Below are 20,855 nucleotides of genomic sequence, written 5' to 3'. Positions count from 1 at the left end.
ACGGATTCATGGTGTCAGTTCCCTCCAGCACTACTTCAGACACTTGTCGAGTCCATGCCACGTCGTGCTGCGGCACTTCTGCGTGCTCGCGGGGGCCCTACACGATATTAGGCAGGTGTACCAGTTTCTTTTGCTCTTCAGTATACTACAGGCGTCACGGAGTGATGTGTTTGGCATAAGAAACGACACGTCCTTACATACACAATGTTCTGGCCCTATGCCACACTGTGAATCCTGTGACGACACATAGCAACTGAACGATATCTCAGTCAATGCTGCGTTAAATTATGTTACGGAGTGATACGCGACCCCTGATACGTCTAGACCCGACCTGCATCCATTGTGCATTCCGACGGACTAAAAATTAATAAACTGAGGACTGTGCAAGGGGAATTATGATCTGTGGGATCGTAATAGTTGTTTCTCATCCTAGATCATGTATCGCTAGCTGTCCTGACGTTTTTCCACGACGCCCCAATATCTGTTCACGTGAGATTCGTGACGACTCGAGACAGAATTAGACACAAGTATCACTTGCCGTATCTCTACCGAGCCGTTGGAAACTAAGTGAGGCACTGTAAAGAATGTCAGCGACATAATCACGTGCCGCTATTATCTTCGTAACTTCTGGTAACAATTCCGGACCCCCTCCCCCCCTCCCCCCCCCATCACGCCGACGTCGACAAACGATAAGTGATGGATAATAATCTGCACTGAATACCTCATACGAAATACTGCCACCAAAACTGTTCTGACTGGCGAAGATCTGGGAAATGCAAGGTGCTTTGTAGTACATACAATAAGAAGCACTCAGTGTAATGATCTCTCACCGTGTAAAAGTTTTCCAATCGAGACTGGTATCAGCTGCAATTTCACGTTGCGACATCACCATCAGAATGACAACAACCTACCACCTACAGACGAATGGTTTCGTAGTAACTTAAATATAACGCTGGTAACTATGTTCTCGATGACTGTCGTTCATGAACAGAGAGATTGGGATACAACGCTGTCCATCATGACATTTTCCTACAACACAGCAAAGCAACACACTACAGGATTCTCATCGTCCTTTCTGCTTCACTGTCGCAAGGACGAAACGACAATGGGTACAGTGTTATGGTTTCAACCGATCGGTACTCAGGTTGACTAAGTGAAACACTTCATAACCGGGACTTAATGACTAAGGAACCTGACTCGCACACCGACTCTGGACGCCTAGGTGCAAGATCGACAGCGTTTTAATGCCAATCACCGCCTAGTAAGATAGCTACAGACCTGAAGACTTGGTATGGATATCTTATGCATGTGTGGAAAGTGGGACTATCTAAAAAGATGGGCCTTATCGTATCCTTCGTCGTTTATTACGCGTCACATATGAAGCCAACGATAATGATCTTCCATCAAGAGGATAAAAATCCTCCGTACGTAGCCCTACTAAAGCCTTGATTTGCGGATTGACGATGAGGGCTTCCATGGGAGGAGCTACCTTCGATGCTCTTTATAGTGGTCGCCACGACCGGAACGTGAGGATCCGCCATAACCGCCATGCAGAGAACCATTAACAAGCTCTAGATCCATGATGCTCAACTCGGCTTCAATTAGAACTTCTGAAACTGCGACCCTCGAAATTTCTTGTATTTCTAATGTTTGTACATTGTGGAATATTCGATGTTTGTATAAATATCTGCACTCTCCGTCCAGGAATTCGGTTGTATCCTGGATGTACGTTAGCGATCGTAAAAAAAGTGCCTTCTGTGCTAACTGTTATTCTTCATTGACGACCCTGCTATAGCATTTGGACTTGATTATGTTCGCGACATGACAATAACGTCATTGTTTCTGAAACACTAATCGATTTTAGGTTAAAAAGCAGCAACTTTTATGAAAATTTACTAACTGAGGGGGGTATTTACAGATAGCAACATATGTCCTTACGTCCAAAGAAACACTATGATTGTGACTAGCCTTTTTTAAGTTCTACGCAGACTTATTAACTGTTATCAGACTATAGAATTTTGCTTGTATCCGTTTCAGAACTAAAACTGAATTAACCTGTGAACTGTGCAATGCATGCTATTGTGGGAAAAATAACTTGGTTAAAAAAATGACATCACATCGCTCCGAAATTGCAAATAACCCCAAACATTCCTGATTTGCGCAATCACTCCATAGGGCGGCACTTTCCAAGAACCCGTAGCATGTGTGTAATGTAACAGGAGTCACAATGTGCAATGTGATTCGACAACCTCGGACACTTATGCAACTGAGGCATATTACCTCTGAACAGCCTATTGGACATTTATCCAATGTCTTTCTGAGTGTAAAGTGCCACATGTGGTTGGGAATGCTCGTTACTGATATGTTGCTAAGCATATCATGAAGTAATGATAGTCCTGATCATCATAGTACTGTTAAGAATGAGATTTCTTTTTGCTCCTCGTGTTTCTGTGGCTTTCCTTGGCGGAAAGAGTTATGTAAATAAAGTATTCTTATCGAATGATTGCTCCTATCATATCTTCACGTCCCATAACCTAACAAAAAACAACAACACTAGAGTTGATTGTTCCTCAACAACAGTTAAGAAGTGTAGAACGACATGCTCGTCTGAGGAGATAAGGTGTAATTATGCACCCTGGGAATTAACTTCTGGTACCGAGATGGTAAAAAGTCTTATACTCGTAACTGAAGTGACCGAGGACAGATTTGAAACCATATCGTTCTGGCTGGATTGATGAAGACAAAGGCACGAAGCTACTACACAGACGATAGACGATGACACTGCTCCCCTTCACTTCGAGTCTATGTTGAAATGGTAGTAAATTGTTCGTTCATTGACGCTTTCGATTGGGTTCCCTGATATGACCCATTCCATCAAGCAGGAAATACCATTCATCCGAGAAAAGTACATGTTGCCAATCGATACCTGTCCAATTTTGGTATCTGAGAATAAATTTTCGTCTTTTCAGTCAATCGAGTGACGAAAGCATCATCCATCTGCATTGGAGCTCCATGAAATGATGTGAAACGGATCAGTTAACAGGATATGTATACATGATGACTTTCAGTGGATGAATACATGCTGCTCATTTAAAAGTTCGTAAAATTAACGAACATATTATTTTTCAGCCCTACTCATGCAACTACGCACAGAACTCTTCATGAATCCATGGACACTGCATGTATACAGGAGACTGTTCAAGTTGGTGGAGGCTCTGTAACGGTGAGGGATGTGTGCAATTAGAGTAAGATGCGACCCCTGATAGTCTAGGTACGACTCTGACAGGTGACACGTACGTAAGAATCCTGTCTGATGACCTGCATCCATTCATGTCCATTGTGCATTCCGACGGCCTTCGGCAATTCCAGAAGGGCAAAACGACACCCCAAACGTCCAGAATTGCTACAGAGTGTCTCCAGAAACACTTCTCTGAGTTTAAATACTTCCTCTGGCAATCGAACTCCCCAGACATGAACAATATTGAGTATATTTGAGGTGCCTTGCAACGAGCAGTTCAGAAGAGATCTCCACCTCCTAGTACTCTTAAGGATCTACGGACAGCCCTGCACTATTCATGGTGCCAGTTGCCTCCAGCACTACTTCAGACATTTGTCGAGTCCATGCCACGTCGTGTTGCGTCATTTCTGCGTGCTCGCGGGGGCCCTACACGATATTAGGCAGGTGTACCAATTTCTTTGGCTCTTCTGTGTAGTTAAGGCTACGTGCGACAAATCTACGACTGCTTGCTGGTAAAGAAGTCCATTTATTAATATAAATTCAATGACCCTGTTTACCCTAGTCTACAGTAGTTTTCAGCAGGATAGACTTTGCACATCGCTAGGTAAGTTATTTGCTTGTTTCTATGAAATCTCCACCTCGTAAGAAGTTTAATTAATATTTATGACAGAGAACCAGTCAGTTATTTGCTTAGACAAATGTGAATACCATCTAGAAACACGATATGGCTAGACTGAGTGCCATATTCAAATGTTGTTAGTTCGAACCTACGTCTTCTCTCTGTATCTCTAGCTGTCGCAGGAGTATTTTGTTGCAGAAGCAGGTAATTTGGAACGGACAACTAAAAATGAAGCTAAGTGTATTTTTATAGCCATGCATAATCTACAGGTGACAGCGTTACAATTGACTCTGTCACATGTCACGCTACCGGCCACACTCAGTTGAAAATGCTTGCACCGAGAGCGGCGATATATGGAGAATGCATCTACCTGTTTGGTTTAATGAGAGAGTGCTCAAGGAAAATGGCATAATGACGTATACGAGATGAAAGCAATCCTTAAATAATTTCATTTTTTGGTATATGCGAAGTTTGTATTCAGTGATGAAGCAAATACAATGCTTTCAATTGATACTACGTTGAGGACGAATTTTGGGTGAAGAAAGACTCATTCCAATTACAGGAGCAATTTGAACGATCTATATCACTTACCAAACATGTAATGACCGCCTCTGAATTACTTTCGACACAATCCTCGCACTTTAGTATTTTCTGTTGCTATGGGACCGTCTCTGGGGGCTAACACTGTTAACGAAAATGAGAACACTGCCCATAAATCTAACACATTCCTCCGTTGCCTCCGTACATTACCATCATTCAATGACCAACCTTAATGTGTTAAGTTTGCTGTGATGTTTTTGCATTCTTAGTGATACCCATACAGTCTTTCATTCTTCTTATACCATACTTGTTATTACTGTGGTGTCACCGCCAGACACCACACTTGCTAGGTGGTAGCCTTTAAATCGGCCGCGGTCGGTTAGTATACGTCGGACCCGCGTGTCGCCACTATCAGTGATTGCAGACCGAGCGCCGCCACACGGCAGGTCTAGTCGAGAGAGCCTCCCTAGCACTCGCACCAGTTGTATAGCCGACTTTGCTAGCGATGGTTCACTGACTATATACGCTCTCATTTGCCGAGACGACAGTTTAACATAGCCTTCAGTTACATCATCCGCTACGACCTAGCAAGGCGCCATATTCAGTTATCGTGTGTCTTCTGAAAAGATAATTTTGTGAATTAAAGTTAAGTATCAAACTAGCTATGTCCGGATTCTGAATTCTAATTCCTTGTCATGTTCCAGACCTCACGTCAGTACAGTCCTTCCCTCCTCACGCCAGCCTGCGTGAGCTAAAACGCGTGCATTTCTGCTTCCTCTCGTAACACGGTGTTGGCGCTTCTGCCAACACAACAATTACCAAATACGTTTCGGGGAGGAAAATTTGTTATTCCTTCTCTGCATATCGTCCAGTTTGCCAGATTGCTCGATGCACTGAACCGGGATTTGTCTGGAACGCGCGTTATGGCCGTCCTTCGTTGATTGCAGGCACGATGCGCAATATGCGTAGACAACCTGGCATGCAGTCGGTGGAAGAGCTTGTGTGGCCTTAATCTCACTAGTGCTTTAATCACCCACGTTACCCTAGGAACAATTTGATGATCACTGTCCTCTCACACCCAAACCTCCAAATGTCCAAATGTCAGACACTTAAATAGGTACCAAACGTTGCATGTCTTTAGAGTAACAACCAAACATCGATTTAGTTGGTGCTATGTGTTGTCGTCCGGTGGAAGATGCGTAAACGGTAACTGAGAGTAACACTGCAACTACGGAGGACATGAAAAGCGTATCTGTGCGGAGTTGTTTAGCAGACGTCGCGAGGGCGAGTTGGTAAAGTGTGATGTCGTAGTATCAAAGGTCCCGATTTCAACCCCTACAGATGACAACTTTTTTTAACTGTTCAGGAGTGAAACTGTTATACGTGAAAACATTTTCCTGGCATGTGGAAGGACTCTGGCGTTTTTTGCCATGTCCTTTTGTCAGTCTGCTTTCGCTTCGTTAGTTGCAAGAAACAAACCTATAGGGTTCATTTGCATAGGAAGGTGTGATATTCTGTCGCACATGCCGATAGAACACCATACCTATCTATACAAATGTGCCCTATAGGTTTGCTACTTTCAACCAACGAGCCGGCCGAAGTGGCCGTGCGGTTAAAGGCGCTGCAGTCTGGAACCGCAAGACCGCTACGGTCGCAGGTTCGAATCCTGCCTCGGGCATGGATGTTTGTGATGTCCTTAGGTTAGTTAGGTTTAACTAGTTCTAAGTTCTAAGGGACTAATGACCTCAGCAGTTGAGTCCCATAGTGCTCAGAGCCATCAACCAACGAAGCGAAAGCAGACTGCCAAAAGAACATTGCTACAAACTCCGAAAAGTGCATTTACATGTCAGGAAAGTGTTGTCACATATAAGAGTTTCACGCATAAACAGTTTAAAAAATTTGCAGTAGTGGGGTTTGAAAAGGAGACCTTTTGTATGACGACCTCACGCTCTACCAAGTCACTCACGCGAGACCTACAACGCAACTGCTCACAGATGAACTTTTCCTGTGTTCCGTAGTTCTTGTGTTCCTTATGCACGTTCTACTAGACGGCAGCACATAGCACGCACTAAATAGGTGTTTTGGTTGATATTCTATCGACATACAACGTTCGGTATCGATCTGAGTGTCTGACATCTGGTGTTTGGGTGTGAGAGGACAGTGATCATCAATTGTTCCCGGGGAAACGAGGGTGATTAAAGCACTAGTAAGATTAAGTGGATTAGTGGAGTTTTCCGTTGGATTATGTACAGATTTATTTCTTTGGAAAACTCACCAAATCTTTCTGGAAGGATTTTTTAGTATACAATGTTCTCCGTGAATGGTGGTGTTTCCCCTCTGTGGCCTCTAGGATGCACAAGCATACCTCTTCATCTGGTAGCGGCACTTTCTTTCGGTTGTTATATCACACTTATTTTTCCTAATGAGCCAGATGACGCATTCTAGCTGTCCTCCAACCGGACTATTCACATAACCCATTAATTTCAATTGATAGCTTATGCACTTGAAAGTCTGCTCGTGCTGCAATCTGTATACTGACGGTGAAACGTTTTCATGGGTAAGTGAACTTACGGCAAGTTGAAAGAGAGACGCAGGGAAAAAGAGGGTATATATACATGCGTATTATAAACCTCTTTCTCTCGGAAATTTCGCTTTTTCATACCTCCTCTGTGTTACCACAGATACGTGTCACAGATCTCATTTGTACTAAAATTGCAGTACACGCGAAGTGCCTATTCGCTGCAACCGCCCTGAGTGGAGTGCAGAAGTTCTAATAAATTTTCACCTACCTACAGTCTTCTACAGTTCTTGTCCCCTGCGCAGAAAACAGCATGCGGGTCGTCAATCCGTTATCTTGAGGCTGTAAGAAACTCTTAGCGAGGAATTGATATTATGTGAATAATTAAATTTCCAATTAGTTTGTGTATATGGGATGCCACTAGCTTTTATTGGCAGAACACGAGAAACTGCACAATTACATTTCACTTTAGAGTCACAAATAATTTCCAGTCTTCAACAAAATAATAAACTCCGTATTTCCATAACTACTATCACAGTGTTCTCAACTGCCGACCGCGGCAGACAACATGTCTGTCCTCCGACTACTGCCGAACCAGCTATGATCTTACAGCCGAACCACTTCTTCCAGGCGGCCGGAATGGCCGTGCGGTTCTAGGCGCTACAGTCTGTAGCCGAGCGACCACTACGGTCGCAGGTTCGAATCCTGCCTCGGGCATGGATGTGTGTGATGTCCTTAGGTTAGTTAGGTTTAATTAGTTCTACGTTCTAGGCGACTGATGACCTCAGAAGTTAAGTCGCACAGTGCTCAGAGTCATTGGAATCATTTTCACAGTGTAGCTAAGAAAAATCGATAACGTGTACTTCCACAAACTGGATGCCTTAATATTTTAGGGTCAATATTACAGACAGGGGAGGGCCTTAAACTTAGTAGTTTGAGGTAAGGAACCACAGTTAGGGAATGAATATTTAAGGTGGTAACAGGTATCGAATGAGCATTGTATGTGAGGCACGTGTCTGTAAACAGCCTATGTTTCTGTAATGTTGTTGGAGGCATTAACGTGAAAATCAATACACTATCGTGTATGTTGTAGCAAAAAAATGGTTCAAATGGCTCTGAGCACTATGCGACTTAACATCTGAGGTCATCAGTCCCCTAGAACTTAGAACTACTTAAACCTAACTAACCTAACGACATCACACACATCCATGCCCGAGGCTGGATTCTAACCTGCGACCGTATCGGTCTATGTTGTAACAATGGTGGATCTTTCCTTATGAGATTAAATGAAGCCCCTGGTTTATGAAACACCAGTGAAGTAGGAGAGGAACCGCTCGGTTGGCTCGTAACTACCTGTCCCATTGTGTAAGATAAAACAGGAATATTTGTGAAAATGTCCAAACATTTTCTGTGCCGTTGTGAAGCATCCATAGCGGCCGGCAGTCGTCACTATAATTAGTTGTTATAAGGTGATGTTGCGATGAAAAGTGTAAGTCATTTATGTCAATTAAAAACTAAACTCTTATTTCCGACCACTAGCTCCTTACTCTCAGAATACTTAATTTAGAAATCATAACTATCTGTATAAGGTACCATGAATCTGACAGGTCACTTCACCGAGAAATATAAACTGCCTGGGGAAGAATCCCTAAGAAGAAGAGAGGGAAACAAAATGAAAGTTAATCCAACTTGCCAGCACGACGTTGCGTCAGCGTTTTCCTTGATGCTTGCACTGATTCAGCTGGGAAAGGTGGCATGAAACCGCTGTAACCTCTCCTGTTGTAACTGGTCCTTGATATCCTGGATACTGACTCTGGGCCGAATTTGACTTCTCAGCTGGTCCCATACATGTTGTATAGCTTTGGAGATCCGAAGATAATGCTAGCCACGGGAGTACCTCAGCATCACGTAGATAGTCCGTAGAGACTAGAATTATTCTAAATAGTCTTCACGGGTTTTTCTGCTTAAAAAATCGCACAACGATACTGTCGCATGAGAGGTAACACACGAGGACGATGGATGTCGGGACGTACTGTTGTTCCGTCACAGGTCCCTCAATCACTACCAGTCGTGGCCTGAAGTCGTGCCCAACGACTCCCCACAACATTACAACATGATTAACACCGCTATCTCTCTTCAAAACAATTTAAGAATAGGATCTCTCCACCAGTCTCTGACATACTCGCAGACGATGGTTATCCAGGAGAATTCCATTCATCACTGAACACATTGTGGCGCTATTGGTCAGCAATCCATGCTTCCTGGCACGGCACCGCTCCAACCGCAGCCGTTTGAATTGTGGGATTACTGGCATGCTACTCATGTCACGGTAATTCCCTAGTCCGGCTGCTACTGATCTCAGACCAGTCTTGCGGAATGGCGCAAAAGATAGCAGGAAGTTTGTTATTTGCTCTCGGATGGCAGGCGTAGATGTGAAGGAGTTACTATGTGCTTGGTGAACAAAACGGTGATCCTTTCTTGTGGTGGTCAACCGTGCTCGACCAGAATGTTGGCGACGAGTATGCCTATTCTCATCTTCCCACACAGTCCAACAATGAGCCACTCTCGCATCAGAATGCCCCACAAATCTGGGTACTGCACGATTCGATCAGGCGACCAGATGAAGACCCAGACAGCGGCCCCTTTCAAACTCTGTCAGGTGCTGATAACGTAGCCTCTAACGAGTATGCGGCATCTCTGTGTCCTCCACAGTGATCACACAGCACCTCACACTGTTCGGATCCCTTATATTCTCGGCAAGGGCTGGTAACAACACTAAACATGAACAACACCAAACAAGAACATCACAAAGATACGCCGGTGGCTATTATACCTGTCACAGTGAATCGCAACTGTGATCGGTTAATACCCGCTGATGGTGTGTTCGTGTACGAAGTTACACTGACATCAGACGCTCCTTCTGGGTGCTTCAGTTTTTTTGTCAAGCAGTGTATATGTCCCACTGTACCACACTGCTAAACAAAACCGAATGTAGTCTACCTTAGGTGATTTCTCCGAGCTAAGACTAAGCGTTGATTAAATAAATTCCAGCCTTCGCATTCATCATCGTACAGTTCCGGCTCTATTAGGCTGTACACGTTATTTATAATTTGTCACTAAATGCCAAGAATGTTAGTGATAAGTAAAATGAAAGATGATACATGTAGCAAAAATTACACAACCATCCGCACTGGGTACTGTTACGTTTAACACTGGAATCGATGTAAATAATGGTCAAATTTGGAACACAGGTAGTTCGTACTTCCCCGTGTGGTCTAATGCGAGTGAATGGTTAGCCTACCTCCCATCCTGACATAGTGCGACAAAATGATCTAACTACAACAAAATACCTCTCCATCTTGGAAACAACTGCAGTACTATCGCAGTAATAAGTACAGATACGAGTACAAGATAGCTGAAAGAAAATTATAAATTTAGCACAACGCGAAAATAAAAACAGTTGTGACGTGAACAAGTACGTCGCAAATGTCTTCACTATTTTTACGCTTGCTGCATTAAACCGGGGCGCTCTTGCTATCTCTCGATGATTCAGCTGTGTATAACTCGATTTAACTACAGACACCTCAAATTCTTTGTCAATCAAGGTAGAACTCCTCACTACTAACGATTGTCACCCGTGTGCTCGCAGGAAACATGTGGGCACAGAACTGGGCAGCACTGACCGACGTGGTGATGCCGTCGGCGAGCCAGTTCGATATCGGCCGTATGTTGCGCCAGCACGGTGTGACCGTGATGTCGATGATGCGCTCCGCCGAGGACATGTACGTGTCCATGGGGCTGCCCAAGATGCCGGAATCCTTCTGGAAGCGGTCGCGCTTCGAGCGCACCGCCCTCGGAAACGTGAACTGCCACGGTACCGCTGCCAACATGTTCCAGGATCACGACTACAGGTAAGCCACTGCACGCGCAACAAGTAACCGAGAAGCTCACACAGAGGCCTAAGGGAAAACTACACCATCCATCCGAACGTACTCATCTTTCAGAAAGAGCGGTCGGATTTTAAAGTCTTTGGCTCATTTGATACACAGTGTAGAGATTAGTAACATATCAGTGCAAAAGTAGATCCAGTTTTAGAAATGTGATATCGTAACTACATTAGCATAAATAGTAACTACTGAAAAATACTAAAAACAGCTAGAGTCGATGGAAATGGATTGCAAGACTACACGAGAGTTTATATTTTCAATTGAAATGTTTTTACATAATTCACACGTAGATATATGCAAAAACTCTTCATTAAATTCGGTAGTTGCAACAGATACCAGTAATCGAATGCTTTTATAACCCACTATGCATCAAGTTAACGTTCATGGTTCGGTAATTAAATTCTCTCACCAAACGAGCTTACAGATTTTCCAGATACCAGCTTAACGTTACTCGCAAAATGTTGTTAAGTTCCGCGATCTTCTAGCGGGAAAGCTGTTGTACGCCGTACGTACAAAAGTTATACCGCCACCTTACTCTTTCACAGCCCCCAAAAGGAGTGAAACTGTTTAACTCATCCCAAGCCAAATGCAGTTGCACTTAGTGGCCCTGTACGGGGAACCCAGAACTTAATAGCCCACTAACCCTTTTAGTCTTACAAATAAGTGCGTGACCTCGAAAGCTCAGAACCACGCCGAAGTGTGCTTAAAATATAAACCGTTCGTCCCAAAGGCAATGGTATGAGCCACTCGCATACAAAACACAAGAGACATTTGAATGATGCGCTATTCGAGGTCCAGGAGAGGAACTTTGATAACAAGAAGAAAGGAAAATATCGATATAAGAAGACCAAAAACATGCAGAAGACAACAAAATATTGCCAAGTTCTTGATGTTTACTTCTTTAAGCAATATAATCTCTGCTGAGAGGAGCCGTTGATTTTGTAACACAAGAATGCGCAAAACTGCAAGAAAACTGCACGATCGTCATTTCATCATCAAACTTCACTCTGCGCTATATAATCATCTTTCTGCGATGAAATGCAAGCCTATGTTACAATATGCTTGAGAAAGATAGGATATGTCACTGACATACCAATGTCATTGCTTAAAACTGTAATTAGTGTGGCATTTGACACTGGATTGCTTGAATGCAAAAGTCAGGTTGAATGTGAAAAAGTGGCGTTAGTCAGATGTGCATATTGTTCTGTTCAACTTTTCTTTGACTACTTTATTGATATCTCATATCAGCGCATTCAATACTGGATAACTGTGAGACTATATCAGGTTGACAGAAAAAGTTTACTGTTCAGATAGCGTTATCATTTTAAGCAGAGGGAAATAAAGCAATAAGTCATGATATTGAAATGTATGTGTGTTTGGTCTTATTATATTGCTATTTTGTTTCTTATGTTACCAAAGTTCCTGTTTTAGACCTTCAGTAGGCGATTATCCACACGTCTCTCGACGTAAGTCGTGCAGTTTTGCACGCAAATGGGTCCTACCACTGTTTTAGGGATGAGCGATTTATATTCTAAGGATATTTTTGTGCTGTTTTGAGCGTTCAAGGTAACGCACTTCCTTTGTTAGTAGAAAGGCTGGCGCTGAGGTTTCTTGCTAGAATTCCATCGTTTCACGTTAAGCGCACACGGGTGTTCCCTTCCGTAGTCCTTCAAGAGACTAATAATATGACATCAACATTACATTTATACTGAAAAATAAATATACCTTTATTTGGACACAACAATGTTTCATCATGTTGTAAATTTCAGTTTGTTTCATATTTACTCCTAGGAGCTTTTAGAGCTTTAGTAATCATGATATTTGCATACTTCAAGGCTTGTTTTGAAAGTACTTAATTTTTCTGCACCACTGCTCAAGTTGGCATGTTATGGCCGAAACATCTAATTTCTTGTTTTAATTTGTGTTACTGTGCTTGAAAATAATCTGCTTTCGAAACAAGCATTTGAAGAATCATTAGATTTCCAGTAGGACCGAAATTTCGTTTTTTTCAGAATTTGACGAGTTTAATTCTCAAACAATGGAAAGTAATTTCAGATTTACTTTACTTTTCTGCAGAATGCTTTACTGCGCAGAAGTCTCAAGAGAAGATTATGAAGTCATCCACCATGAGATGGGACACATAGAGTACTACATGGCCTATGAAAATCAGCCCACTATTTTCCGGGTAAGATATGCTACATGTAACTGCAATTGATCTAAGGCAGAGGTGTCCAATCCGCGACGCGCGAAACGCATGTGGCCCAAAGCAAGAAACAAAGCGATCGAAGAAGAGAGCATAACAGTGAAATCTCATACATAAAATGTGAAATTAATTCCATCTTGCTTTTTAGAATAATGAATTGTACATTAATAAGTGTTAAATTACTTAAAGGTGTTAACTATACAACTCCGACCGTCCCCATACTTTGTTTTGCCTCAGTGGTTGTTGTTAGCATTAAGTATATTACGTGCGGCCCAAAAACATTCGTCTTTTCCATTGTGGCCCAGGTAAGCTATAGGGATGGCCACACCTGCCATGTAGAATGTTACTATAGTCAACCTGCGTGTTTGTAAGTCAGCCTAAAAATGAAACATCACAGGGTATATTGAAACTATAGGGACAAACCTTAGGAGCTCATTCCTCAAACTGAGAGGACAACATATTTCTTACAAACTTATGTGCAGGAATGAACAGTGGGTCTGAAATGGAACATATATTACACAGTTGCACTAAGCATACCATTACAGCAATACTGTAGACAGTTTTACGGCACTTAGTTGAGAGACTGGGTTCATTCACATGAGGGATAGGGCTCAAATACTCGTCGCATAACGCAGAATTAGTTTTACAGTTGTTTCCTTAATTTGAGAAGGTGAATGATGAAATGTGAAGCTACCACTTTTAACAGTTCAGTGTAATGCTCTTTGACTATCTATAACCGATTACTGTGCAGTCACTTTCTCGTCCATCGCCCAAAAATATTATTTCCGTATTAATGTTAAGAACTAGAGCTTACTACAAAAATGATCTCCTTATTCGATTTTTGCATGCTGTTTGTTAATATTGATTTTTTTGCTTAATACACGCTGTTTTTTATTATGTATTGTAAGCTTTAGTTAAGTAAAGAATCACTAAATTCTAAGGAACGTACGGATGCTAACTCGTATTCAATACATAAAGGAGTTCAGTGTCCATAACGCTGTGATGGGTGGTAACGTGTCTTGTGGACTTTCGCCTTTCCGTGCATTTTACGACTATTTTGCTTCGTTCAGACCAAGCAGCTCAATGAAATATTTAAACTATGAACATTTTGCGCTCGAATCAGTTATTTTTATGATCTTACAGCTTGTCACTTGCAAGCTATTGAAAAGTAGCAATAGCTTCGTAAATATTGATTTGTGTAAAAAATGTTACATATGTTTCAGTATAATCTGACGTCGACTGATTTACCATAGATATCGAAAAGACATAATGTGTATGTTTCATTATTTAGTTCTCTCAAGGAATCTTGTCGATGACCTGCTCGTACAGATTAATTTGCTCCGCGGTAGCTCGCGATACAGGAAGATGGAATAGACCAAGATAAATCCATGTGATGGGCTGACGGCCATTGTTGTGGTTCGCCTATCAGCCTGAGTATAGTTTTTAGGTGGTTTCCTACATTCGTTTACTGATATGCTGGGCTGGTCCCAAATATCACCCTCATAAAATAAGCATATCACGTAGGAAGATTCACACTTACGCCGTGTAACTGCGCCTCCTACATCGATAATGACCTCAGCCCGGTGAGGAAGAGAGTTCACAGATTTTTCCAGTATAACAGTCATTGATGATTACATTCCGTTGACCTGCAAAATTGAGGGTTTGTTGACTGCTCCGTTTTACCTTCCGTTCCAAGTGCTTCCCGAATGTATATGGGATTAAGATCAGCTAATTTATTAGGAAATTCGAGTTCCGATAGTCGAAGTGTGACAAGGTGCATCAATATTCGTGAAACCGGAATCCTGTTCGTACAGCTTTGAAAATCGGAGACAACGCTGTGGTCGACCCCCATCTCTTAACGACCAAGAGCAGCGGCGTTTGCGTGGAGTTGTCATTAGCTAATAGACAAGCTACACTGTGTGAAATAACCGCAGAAATCAATGAGGAGGTACGATGAACGTGTCCATTAGGACAGTGCGTTAATCGTCTATAGCAGCAGACGACCGATGCGAGTGACTGATAACAGCACGACATCGCCTGCAGCGCCTCTGCTGTGCTCATGACTACTTCGGTTGGAACCTAAACGACTGGAAAACTGTGGCTTGGTAAGGTGAGTGCTGATTTCAGTTGAAAGAGCTGATAGTAGGGTTCGAGTGTGGCACAGACCCCACGAAGACGTGGACCCAAGTTGTCAACAAGGCAACGTGCAAGCTGGTGGAGGCTCCATAATGGCGTGGGCAGTGTTCTCATGGAATGGACTAGCAATGGTAATTTTCGGCTACTTGGAAACCATTTTGATGAAATTATTATGGGTGACAATGGGCCATGTCACCGGGCGATAATTGTTCGCGGTCTTCTTGGCTGCCAGATCGCCCGACGTGAATCCCATCAAACATTTGTTGGACATAATGGAGATGTCACTTCTAGTGGATTTGTTGGACAGACCGCACTGATACACCAACAAATGTTTAAATATATGTGAATTCCTAAGGGACGAAACTGCTGAGGTCATCGGTCCCGAGACTTGCACACTACTTAAACTAAGTTATGCTAAGAACAATACACACACACACAAACACACATATATACATACATACAATCACACCAATGCCAGAGGGAGGACTCGAACCTCCGGCGGGAGGAGCCGCGCAATCCGTGACATGGAGACTCAAACCGCGCTGCCACACCGCGCGGCTGATACACCAACAACCTATGGCGCGGTCGTGAGCACGTCCATACACGATAGCTGCTTTGTGCTATCCTGTAACGTCTCCAGGTCGACCCATTTTACTGCGCTAATTCAACAGATCTGATTGACACGAACACAACATTTTACTGCCGTGAATTACTTCAGCAGTGGAATCACATGATTGAATGCTACCGCTTCTACATCATCTACAGCTACTAGTGTGCTGTTTAAAGAGAATGACTAATACTTTAGCTGATAGTTTAAGGCACAGACACAGTTAGAAGTAATGTAACACACAGAACAATGTTTACACGCTTCATAAACAGATGGTGCACTTGGCTTCCCTCCTTGGGTTAGCTGATGGCTGGAGGACAGGAAGGAAACGTGGCTACTAAGTTGAAATAAAAATCACGTTCGCTAAATCATAAAAATATCGCCCGCGTACCACGGGATAAACGCTAGGAAAGACATTAGAGCTCCTCATGGCGAGTTTATTTGTTGCAATTTATATTTGACCTGCCATCTATTGATTAACAGAGGCTCGTGTTTTCTCAGTATTAAATCGTATATACTGTATGATTGAAATGAAGTTTATTTGTTTCATTAGTGTTTTAAAAAAGTTGCAGCTTTGTATACTTGGAAACTTAAAACTAACTAGGAATAGGAGTTTGTTAAAATTTACAATTTATGAATGTAGAAGATTAGATAAAAGTAAGATATAAGAGTTTAGATTTGTAGAATGTTATCACCGACGGTGTCCAGGAGGGAATACCTCAGAAAAATTTGGAGTCTCACGCTCCTCGACATTTACCGCGCGATCTGCTACTTACTGTAATCGAATGGTAAGGGCTAAAACAATACTTTAAGCTTCTCGTCTTCAGATGGGGTAGTTCTGCATCTAGATTAATTTCTCCCTTCCACCTACTCTACATGGTAGCTTGTTAAAATTGTAGAGCCGTCAAAATTACATTATGTGACCGAGGGCCACTCGTTACAAATATCGGGCTATGTATAGCGAAGCCGTCACACGTAGAATGGAGGAAGTTGACTGTGTGCAGTTAACGTAAACTCTATGGTCAAGGGCCTTCTAAGATTAAACAGCAAGTGTTATGTCTGCCACAGACGGCCCCTGCCAGGCAGACTACACTCAAGACACCCCTGTGTACCATATAACATACACAAGCACTTGCAGGCGCAACCAAGAGGAAACCAATTCTTCAAAATAAACAGAACTTGCTAGAGACTAATGCAAACCTTTTCATGCAGAGGTCGCCTCACAGACACAGGGAAGTTGGAGTACTCCGCCGACCTCCGCCGGCTTTATAAGGCCAGCACAGCAGCAGTACAGCCAGTTCCTCGCCGAGCTAGGACCAGCTCCGACGGACCTCACCGACGCTCTTTATGAATAGTCGTCTACATGTTATTTGTTTTCTTTGTGTGTATATAGTGATTGTTCGAGAACTATAGTTCAGTTTCAATAAACGATATTATACTGAGTGTTCTACAATACTTTCTTCATCAAGATATACTACACTCCTGGAAATTGAAATAAGAACACCGTGAATTCATTGTCCCAGGAAGGGGAAACTTTATTGACACATTCCTGGGGTCAGATACATCACATGATCACACTGACAGAACCACAGGCACATAGACACAGGCAACAGAGCATGCACAATGTCGGCACTAGTACAGTGTATATCCACCTCTCGCAGCAATGCAGGCTGCTGCTATTCTCCCATGGAGACGATCGTAGAGATGCTGGATGTAGTCCTGTGGAACGGCTTGCCATGCCATTTCCACCTGGCGCCTCAGTTGGACCAGCGTTCGTGCTGGACGTGCAGACCGCGTGAGACGACGCTTCATCCAGTCCCAAACATGCTCAATGGGGGACAGATCCGGAGATCTAGCTGGCCAGGGTAGTTGACTTACACCTTCTAGAGCACGTTGGGTGGCACGGGATACATGCGGACGTGCATTGTCCTGTTGGAACAGCAAGTTCCCTTGCCGGTCTAGGAATGGTAGAACGATGGGTTCGATGACGGTTTGGATGTACCGTGCACTATTCAGTGTCCCCTCGACGATCACCAGTGGTGTACGGCCAGTGTAGGAGATCGCTCCCCACACCATGATGCCGGGTGTTGGCCCTGTGTGCCTCGGTCGTATGCAGTCCTGATTGTGGCGCTCACCTGCACGGCGCCAAACACGCATACGACCATCATTAGCACCAAGGCAGAAGCGACTCTCATCGCTGAAGACGACACGTCTCCATTCGTCCCTCCATTCACGCCTGTCGCGACACCACTGGAGGCGGGCTGCACGATGTTGGGGCGTGAGCGGAAGACGGCCTAACGGTGTGCGGGATCGTAGCCCAGCTTCATGGAGACGGTTGCGAATGGTCCTCGCCGATACCCCATGAGCAACAGTGTCCCTAATTTGCTGGGAAGTGGCGGTGCGGTCCCCTACGGCACTGCGTAGGATCCTACGGTCTTGGCGTGCATCCGTGCGTCGCTGCGGTCCGGTCCCAGGTCGACGGGCACGTGCACCTTCCGCCGACCACTGGCGACAACATCGATGTACTGTGGAGACCTCACGCCCCACGTGTTGAGCAATTCGGCGGTCCACCCGGCCTCCCGCATGCCCACTATACGCCCTCGCTCAAAGTCCGTCAACTGCACATACGGTTCACGTCCACGCTGTCGCGGCATGCTACCAGTGTTAAAGACTGCGATGGAGCTCCGTATGCCACGGCAAACTGGCTGACACTGACGGCGGCGGTGCACAAATGCTGCGCAGCTAGCGCCATTCGACGGCCAACACCGCGGTTCCTGGTGTGTCCGCTGTGCCGTGCGTGTGATCATTGCTTGTACAGCCCTCTCGCAGTGTCCGGAGCAAGTATGGTGGGTCTGACACACCGGTGTCAATGTGTTCTTTTTTCCATTTCCAGGAGTGTATTTCTTACTGTTTATTCTTATGTAATCTTCACGTAACACTGTAAATGTTCTATCTTCACTGTCGCTGAGATCGGTCTGCAACATCTAGTCTGTAAGTAATTGCTTTAGGTCCCGTGCGAGCACGGTAGTCATCTTTCCTGCGACCAACGGTCGCTGTGTAGAAATACGTGTCCTGGTGTCTCTCTCTCTCTCTCTCTCTCTCTCTCTCTCCATAGTCACACTCACCCTCGTGACGGAACTTTACACGCAGCGAATGTTCCAGCTGTCATTGAAATGTTTTATCCTCCTCTTTTCCCTTCTGTTGGGGAAAAATATACAGTGACGGAAAAAATCGCAACATCAAAAAGTAATTAATGTAGAGTAATGAAGTTTAGCGAATACATTTGCCTATGTAACATATTTTAGTGATTAACATTGCTACATCACAGGTTAATGTAAGAGCGAGATAAGCCATTGCAAATATGAAATGCTGTACATTAGTAGCCGGCTTAACCGTCAGAATGTTGAACGCAGGTATGAAACCGTGCATGCATCGTGTTGTACAAGTCCGGCTGGGACGGTTAATGCTGTTTGTGCATGACGCAGGAGTTGTCGTTCGATGATAGCCCATATGCGCTAAACTGAAGACAGACCTGGTGATCGCGCAGGCTAATGTAACATGTCAAAACTCTTCAGAACATCTTGGGCTACAACAGCAGTATGTGGGTGGGCGTTATCGTGTTGAAAAACAGCATATGTAATGCAGTTCGTGAATGCCAGCACAACAGGTCGAAAAATAAGATAGACGTACAAATTTACAGTCAGGATTAGTGGGATAAACATAACAGTGCTCCTACGGTCGTACGAAATCGCATCCGACACTATAAACCCAGGTGAAGATCCAGTATGACTAGCACGTAAACAGGTTTATTGGAGCCCTCAGCTGGCCATCGCACTGCCATCACTGGCACCGAAACAGAACCAGATTTCATCAAAAAACATAACAGACCTCCACCATGCCCTCCAATGGCCTCTCGCCTGACACCACTGAAGTCGCAAATGGTGCTGGTTTGGGGCCAGTGAAATGCACACTACAGGGTGTCTGGCTCGGAGTTGTCCTTGACGTAACCGATTTGTATCAGTTCCTTGTATCACTGTGGTGTCACTGCTGCTCAGATTACTGCTTCAGAGACAGTACGATGCACCCATAGGAATGCGCCGAACATTATGGTCTTCCCTCTTGGTAGTGCTACGTGGCATCTGCAGCAGCCCAGTCTCCTTGTGACCGCTCAATCTCATGACCACCGCTGCCAGCAATCATGTACAGTGGCTACATTTCTGCCAAGTGTTTCTGCAGTATCGCAGAAGGAACGTCCACCCTCGTCACTGCTGCTCAGATTACTGCTTCAGAGACAGTACGATGCACCCATAGCAATGCGCCGAACATTATGGTCTTCCCTCTTGGTAGTGCTACGTGGCATCTGCAGCAGCCCAGTCTCCTTGTGACCGCTCAATCTCATGACCACCGCTGCCAGCAATCATGTACAGTGGCTACATTTCTGCCAAGTGTTTCTGCAGTATCGCAGAAGGAACGTCCACCCTCGACCTATTACATGACCTCGTCGTAATTGTTGATAATGAAGTCGTTATCGCCTTAAAGGCATCAGCTCACCACATCAATCTCCAAAGTAACCAACGCCACGACCGTTACAGCGAGTAACCTGATTTTCATATTCATAATAACGCTACTAGCGCCATTCTTATGCGACTGGCCCGAAATTTAAACAAACTTCATCTTTCTGATGTAGAAACACACCTATCAACTTTCTTTTATGTCGCACAGCTCCTGCCTGTTGTTGTGATTTTTCCTTCCTCGGAGTATAAACGCTTAGGTCCGTTCCGAAACTGCACCAGTCCCGTTGCCATGAATTCACTCCTCAGTTTTTGTGCTCTTTCAAGGTGAGTATTTCCTCCAATAATGTATCTCTCACTGTATCTAGTCTTCCAGTTTTCGGCAAATATTTTGAGATACGATACTTAATAACAATGTCGGTCTGGTATACTCCGGGACTCATGAGCTGAGACCCCAGAGAAGTTGTGACGAAGGCCCGCGATTGCGCCAAGAGAACACTCCTCTGTCGGCGACTTACCACTATGGTGCTACGCTC

General features: G+C 44.1%; 1 protein-coding gene across 1 annotated transcript in view; it reads left to right on the top strand.

The window, feature by feature from the left end:
- The window catches only part of LOC126249637 (angiotensin-converting enzyme-like), a 274,120-nt gene that overhangs the window by 217,108 nt on the left and 36,157 nt on the right, over nucleotides 1-20,855 (top strand). Inside the window, exons 6-7 of the mRNA XM_049951314.1 lie at nucleotides 10,565-10,826; nucleotides 12,939-13,047. Coding sequence (XP_049807271.1) covers nucleotides 10,565-10,826; nucleotides 12,939-13,047 — 371 coding nt within the window. The remainder of the gene's footprint in view (nucleotides 1-10,564; nucleotides 10,827-12,938; nucleotides 13,048-20,855) is intronic.

Source organism: Schistocerca nitens, chromosome 3 (assembly GCF_023898315.1).
Source record: "Schistocerca nitens isolate TAMUIC-IGC-003100 chromosome 3, iqSchNite1.1, whole genome shotgun sequence".
In the NCBI taxonomy this organism is placed as follows: domain Eukaryota; kingdom Metazoa; phylum Arthropoda; class Insecta; order Orthoptera; family Acrididae; genus Schistocerca; species Schistocerca nitens.
This window is presented reverse-complemented; position numbering and strand designations above follow the sequence as displayed.